Source organism: Octopus sinensis, linkage group LG5 (assembly GCF_006345805.1).
Source record: "Octopus sinensis linkage group LG5, ASM634580v1, whole genome shotgun sequence".
NCBI classification, from domain to species: Eukaryota; Metazoa; Mollusca; class Cephalopoda; order Octopoda; family Octopodidae; genus Octopus; species Octopus sinensis.
Window position 1 is genome coordinate 76,095,218 of NC_043001.1, and position 7,500 is coordinate 76,102,717.

The window sequence follows — 7,500 nt, forward strand, 5'->3', positions numbered from 1 at the left end:
ATACATACATACATTTATATGTATGTATGTATGTATGTATGTATGTATGTATGTATGTATGTATGTATGTATGTATAGATAGATAGATAGATAGATAGATAGATAGATAGATAGATAGATAGATAGATAGATGTGTGTGTGTGTGTGTGTGCGTGTGTGTGTGTGTGCGTGTGTGTGTGTAAATTAAAAAGGATGGTTTACCTACAATTAGAAGCTAAAGGCAAAACTAATAGAGGTCACAAAAGTGACAAGGAGTACTGACTAGTACCGCTTTTGCTAAAGATAAAAAGCCACAAAATCACTGTTTTAATGACTGACAAAGGGAGGTAAGTCCCCAGCGTAAAAGTGAAAACAATAAATTAAAAAGGGTATCTCACTTTGTCAATAATTAAGACAGTGATTTTGTGGCTTTTGAGTTATTTTATCTTCAGTTTGCTGACCTCTATAAATATGCCTTTAGGTTTTAATTGCTAATAAGCCACCTTTCTTAATTTTTTGTGTACACTTTTACCGTTTTGAAAATTTGCACACATTTTCAACAATTTTCTTATAAAACTGACGAAGGTAGTTGAGTTTAACACTAGGCGTTAAGAGCCGCTGATGAGATTTAGATGGTCGACATCAAAATTCGAAATCATGATCCGGCTATGACAGTGATTTTGTAACTTTTGAGTTATTTTAAATCTTATCTTTAGCAAAAGCGGTGCTAGTCAGTACCCTCTATCACTTTTGTGTCATTTCGAGTTTCATAGCCAGCCGCCAACATTTTTTTCTGTAAAATAGGAGTAGCTTATCCTGTTCAGGCTATATTATTGGCATTATCCTGCGTTTGAGAATTTTTTTAAAAATCACATCTCAACGCTTCTAAAGCAAACTTCGTTCGTTTGTTTACGTTCATCGTAATTCGAACTTATACACACACACATACATATATATATATATATACATATATATATATATACATTATATATATAATATATATATATAATATATATATATATATATATATATATATATATATATATATATATATATAATATAATATTAATTAGAGACAAAACCACTATTATGCAAATCAAACAGAGAAAGACTTAATCCAATACATAAAAAATTTTTTATATAAATTAAATAAAATTAAATTCGCCACTACAATTGTTTCGTGTCTCTTCTAAGGACATTCATCAGGTGGTATTCAGATCTTCTATTCAATTTTAAGTTATATATATAGGAGTGGCTGTGTGGTAAGTAGCTTGCTAACCAACCACATGGTTCCGGGTTCAGTCCCACTGCGTGGCATCTTGGGCAAGTGTCTTCTGCTATAGCCCCGGGCCGACCAATGCCTTGTGAGTGGATTTGGTAGACGGAAACTGATAGAAGCCTGTCGTATATATGTATATATATATATATGTGTATGTGTGTGTTTGTGTGTCTGTGCTTGTCCCCCTAGCATTGCTTGACAACCGATGCTGGTGTGTTTACGTCCCCGTCACTTAGCGGTTCGGCAAAAAAGACCGATAGAATAAGTACTGTGCTTACAAAGAATAAGTCCCGGGGTCGATTTGCTCGACTAAAAGGCGGTGCTCCAGCATGGCCGCAGTCAAATGACTGAAACAAATAAAAGAGTAAAAAAGAGTAAGAGTATCTGTTTAGGTTGGGACAAACGTGCAAGTAATGCTCTGTGAGATTCTCCGAGTTCAACTAGTCCTTCGGGTGTGTCTCTTCAAATAATTATAAAACAACGTATTTTCTGACACAGAGGTCGACGTAGCATATACTAACAGTACTACTCATGAAAGTGCATGGTCAATTGATTAGGGTGTTTGTACTCGCAATTTCACAATCATTGGTTCGATTCTTAAAGAGTCGTGTGGTATCCCTGAACGTGGTATTCATTTTTTCATTGCTCCAGTCTAGTTAACTGGTGTAACTCTATCTCTCTCCGGTTGTCACATCATTTGCATTCCTCTGGTGTTGTGTTTGTAGCTGCTCACAACTTTATCATCCTCATTATCAACAGCCCCTGGACATTACTGTTTCAAGTCCTAGAACTCATGGGGCATGTTTCCCTCCGAGTGGGACGCCAATTCGTCGTAGGGCTACCCATTTACAAATGAGTTGACTGAGTTCACTTGCCTCAAGAATACAACACACCGCCCTGTCTGGAAATCGAAATCACAATCATGCCACTGGGAGTGCAACAGCCAAACAATTATGCCACGCGCCTTTGCTTCACTTTATGTAGATACAATATAAATAGCAATTAGCGAATGCGTGATACAAACTGCCAAGAAGTTATTCTCTCTCTCTTTCTCTCTATCCCTCTCAGTCTCTCTTTCGCTTTTTACCTCTCTCTCTTTTTCTCTCCCTCTCATTCTCTCTTTCTCTCTCTTTCTTACATCTAAATACTTAACACTTTCACTACTACTACTACCTATTTTTCTGTGTGTTTCAGGCACGTTAGCGGTGATTATCGGAGCCTTCAAAGACAATAAAGTTCAAATTGATCTGCAAGAAGGAATTGTGAGTGGTTACAGTCCTGATGTGGAGTTCCTCACTTCTCCAAAAGAATCAACAAACGATCGATGCACCAGCCAAGCAGTAATCAAAGTAGATTTATCGGGAAAATATCGAAGCGTTAGCCTCTATCTGGAATATGGTGAAACTCCAAAACAATGGACTTTAGATATATCAGATTCTGCAACTGGAAATGGTTATGGTGGCGACAATGGCACCACTGGTAATATGGCCGAAGTACATATTTGCAATAAACAGCTACGTATTTATGGTAACAATTTACCAGGTTATATGGACGCCTCTGAAAATGGCGGCCTGCTTATGAAAGTAGTTGATAACTTTGTGAAAAAAGGTGCTAAAGTCAATGTAAACATCAGCGATGAAAGTGTTGAGTGGTCACGTGGCAGGAAGCACGGTCATCTTAAATCTGAGTATCTTTTTACTCTAAATGGCCAAAAACCTTCTTACGGAAGTGTGGATTACAATATCTATATTGCATTCAATCGTGTTGTGGCAGGAGCTTACCGCAATGGCAGCGGACTATGCAAAGCAACGATTCTCTTACAAGACACACCAGGTTAGTAGATTTATTAGTTTCACTGTTGATGTATTTGTTTAAAAATATTATTGTGGAGGCTTTATTTTTTGTTAAATTCTTTTCATCGAAAATCATTGTTTAACAATAGAAAAGTGCTGTTTTTAAATTAACTTTTGTTTTGTGTTTATAAAATACACCAGTTTAGCTCAATTTAATGTATTTATTTATAGTTATTGTTTTATCTCCTCATGTTAAATATTTTACTCTATTCAATCAAAAAAAAAGCATTATTTAAAAATAGAAATGTTTTGTTTATCTTTTCTTAAATCATCTTTTGTTCTGTATTATTTGTTGTTATATTTCAAATTATCGTTTAAGTCATGAAAGATTAAAAATAAATTATTTTTAACGGTGGAACTCGAACTAGATAAAGCTATAAACAATAGCTGTTATAGATAACAGACTGTAGAATATCTTTCGCAGTTTCTAAATTTTTATATCAACAACGTGAAATTCAAACTGGGGAGAACAAAGCTTCTAGAATGGACAAAGGAAATTCCAAGGGTTGCTTTAGTATAATGCTCTAACGGCTGTCATGTTTACAGAAGATTTGGGTTCGATTCTGGCGGGCAGCATTTGTCTTTTTCCATACAAGGAATTTTTAAACAGTATTCTGCAGGCTATCATTTGTAGCTATTTATTTAGTTCCCTCGTTAAAATAACGATTTATTTCAAATCTCACGTAGCTCTAAATCGTCATTATGTAGACAATATGTAATCCTCGCTAGTAAGAACAATGCTTCCCAAATAAACGGGAACCCAAATTCGAAAGGTTGCTTTGGTATAACGGTTAAACAGAATATTTAGGTTATCTACTTCAAACTCAGGCCGTCAAAAACAGTTTATTTGAAATTATTATATCTGTTAGTAAATATTTGCTTCTTCGATTATCGAAACATATGTAAATGTGAAGGGGATTATGGTATTAGACGTAGTGAACGAGAGCGACAGAGTGCACGAAATTATTCGTTTCTAAATAATGCTCTTCACTTTTGATTTCATTATTTTCTTATTCTCCACACGCACACATGCACACAAACACATCTACTCACACTGTAACAAAAAAAACCCGCACGCACAAAACAAGTCACACACATAGCCACACGTGATTAAAGCTATTCTTTTATGATTTTCGGTTTAATTTTTGTAATAAATTGATTTCATGGTATATTGTCAAGGTACATGGCCTAGTGGTATGGAGGCTAGCTCGCATGATCATAAAGTCGTGGTTTCGATTCCCGGACTTGGCGGAGCGTTGTGCTTCTGAGCTAAACACTTCATTTTCCGTTGCTCCAATCCAGTCTCCTCTAAACAAGTTCTTACAACAACTATAAAGTCCATCCTGTAAAGGACAGGTGTCCTTTCCATGGCGGGGGTGCTTGATCTCAGCCTACACTACAAAGGACGAATACCCTAACCAACAACAATAATAATAAAGCATTCAACTAGTATCTACTTAATTATCTAATTAATTATGTAACAAATCAATCTAAAAATATTTCATTTGTAATTTTCTATACACGGAGGCGCGTAGCTTAGTGGTTAGGGTGTTAAACTCATGATCGTAAGGTTGTGGTTTCGATTCCTGTTCCGAGCGATGCGTTGCGTTCTTGAGCAAAACACTTCATTTTACGTTTCTCCAGTCCACTCAACTGGCAAAAATGAGTAATAGTGCGACAGGCCGGCATCCCGTCCAGGTGGGAAATTTCTACGCCACTGAAACTGGGAAACCGGCCCTTATGAGCCTGGTGTAGCTCAAGAAGGAACATTTTTTTATTCATTTTTTTTATTTCCTATAATGTCCTTAATGTCTTGGGACATTGCAGATATGCTTCTTCTTCTTCTTCTTCTTCTTCTTATTATTATTATTATTATATTATTATTATTATTATTATTATTATCATCATCATTATCATTGTAATTATTATTACTACTACTACTACTACTACTACTACTACTACTAAGGCGGTGAGCTGGGAGAAACGTTAGCACACCGGGCGAAATGCTTAGCGGTATTTCGTCTGCCGCTACGTTCTGAGTTCAAATTCTGCCAATGTCGACTTTGCTTTTCATCCTTTCGGAAACACTTGGGTCGATACAATCGATTAGTCCCCTTCCCCCAAAATGTCCGACTTTGTGCTTATAGTAGAAAGGATTATTATTATTATTATTATTATTATTATTATTATTATTATTATTATTATTATTATTATTATTGCCTTTGCACAGCTTCTAACACTGGGATGTACTACGGTGTCAGCTGTTCACTGCCAGTGATCTAAGGTAACACCTCAAAGTTTTCGAGCACCTTCCGGAGTATTCGAGCGGTTCCAAGCAGTGCTGTTTTCTGCAAGTGTTCCACCCTTATTGCAGTCCCTGTTTGTTCCATGTACTTCTCGAGATTTTACTCACTCTTCTCAGGGCTCCGACAATTATTGGTACCACTACCACCTTTTTCATCGACCACAACTACTTTACCTCCCAAGCTAACCTGTCATATCTCTCGACTTTCCTTTCTTCTTTATCGCATACCTTGTTGTCAGCTGAGCATGCTATATCTATGATCCAGCATAGTTTACTTTCTTTCTCAATTAAGTCTATGTCTGGCTTCCTATTTTCTATCTCAATGTCGCACAGAGTTTTAAAATCTCACAGAATATTTTCAATATCATTTTCGATGATGCCTTCGGGTTTGTGGTCGTACCAATATTTTTCTCTGTCAGGACCATACTTGTTACAAAGCGTCCAATGGACAAGCCTTGCTACATTGTCGTGGCGCCTCTTATATTCCATCTGGGCTAGAGACGTACATTGGTTGGTAATATGCCATACGGTTTCACCATTTTGTCCACAGATTCTGCACTTATCACTTTCTGATGTGTTGTCTACTCTGTATTTTATGTAGTTTGTTCTTAGTGCTTGCTCTCAAATTCCTAGCTGTCCCCAGCAGAGCAGTATTTTGGGCTTGCTCTGTTCTCATGTCAATTCCGATTTCTCTGACATATTTCTCGAACTAGGTTGTTAGTGCTCTGAGTACCCCTCCAACTACTCTCCTCATTGTCCACATTTTTGTTATTTTATCTTTTAATAGTCTGTATTTTACAATCTGTTCTAGTCCTTTGTCACTTATTCGTGCATCCTCAGGTATTACAATATCTATAAATTTGGTTTCCTTTTTTCCTTTATCTACCACAAAAATATCTGATCTCCGAGCATCGGTTAGGGAGTCACATTGGATTGTAAACTCTCACAGCATCTTATATTCCTAGTTCTCGGTGACACTTTCTGGTTCATATTCGTGCCATTTCTGTGCTCTGTCCAGGCCGTACGTTTCACATAGCCTCCTCCTAATCATCATCATCATTATTATTATTATACTCTTTTACTCTTTTACTCTTTTACTTGTTTCAGTCATTTGACTGCGGCCATGCTGGAGCACCGCCTTTAGTCGAGCAAATCGACCCCGGGACTTATTCTTTGTAAGCCCAGTACTTATTCTAAGTGACGGTAGTGGTAGTAGTAGTAGTAGTAGTAAGTAGTAGTAGTAGTAGTAGTGTAGTAGTAGTAGTAGTAGTAGTAGATCAAAATTAAAAGAAGAGTGCCATTGTTATCTAGTGAACGATATTTCGACATCTTGTGTGTCTTCAACTGGATCAAAAAATAAATTTGTCAATCTGCTTCATTTTGGTTAAATATATAAAGGATTGGGGAAACTCCTCCTGAAGATATAGAGTCAAAATTAAAAGAAGCGTGTTATCTATTCATATTTTAACCAAAATGAAGTAGATTGACAAATTTATTTTTTGATCCAGTTGAAGACACACAAGATGTCGAAGTATCGTTCACTAGATAACAATTGCACTCTTCTTTTAATTTTGACTCTATATCTTCAGGAGGAGCTACTTTAGTCCTTTATTATTATTATTATTATTATTATTATTATTATTATTATTATTGTTATTATTATTATATTATTATTATTATTATTATTATATTATTATTATTATTATATTATTATTATTTTACATCCCACAGCTCTCGGTTTTACTTGCTCTGATTGATTCTATGAGAGCGGACAGCAACTTGTTGTCAGGAGGTTCACGGGGTCTCTCCTGTATTCTTATTATTATTATTATTATCATTATTATTATTATTATTATTATTATTATTATTATTATTATTATTATTATTATTTTCCGATTGATCTGCATATTATTTTATCTTCTGGCCGGATCTCAACCAGAGACCTTATGCGCGTATATATTAGATGGAGAGAAATTTCTTGAAAATGTTGAGTCTCATAAATTGTTGATTTCCCAGAAATCTGGTCAAAAAATTTGTCAGTGTCCTTTTTAATCATTCCTAGGGCATCTACAACAACAGCGATG

At 35.7% G+C, this 7,500-nt stretch overlaps 1 protein-coding gene across 1 annotated transcript in view; it reads left to right on the forward strand.

The window, feature by feature from the left end:
- Nucleotides 1-2,427: 2,427 nt before the first annotated feature.
- LOC115211964 (signal peptide, CUB and EGF-like domain-containing protein 1) overlaps nucleotides 2,428-7,500 on the forward strand; it is a gene marked incomplete at its 5' end in the record, with an annotated part of 182,447 nt that continues 177,374 nt past the window's right edge. Inside the window, one exon of the mRNA XM_036503135.1 lies at nucleotides 2,428-3,091. Coding sequence (XP_036359028.1) covers nucleotides 2,428-3,091 — 664 coding nt within the window. The remainder of the gene's footprint in view (nucleotides 3,092-7,500) is intronic.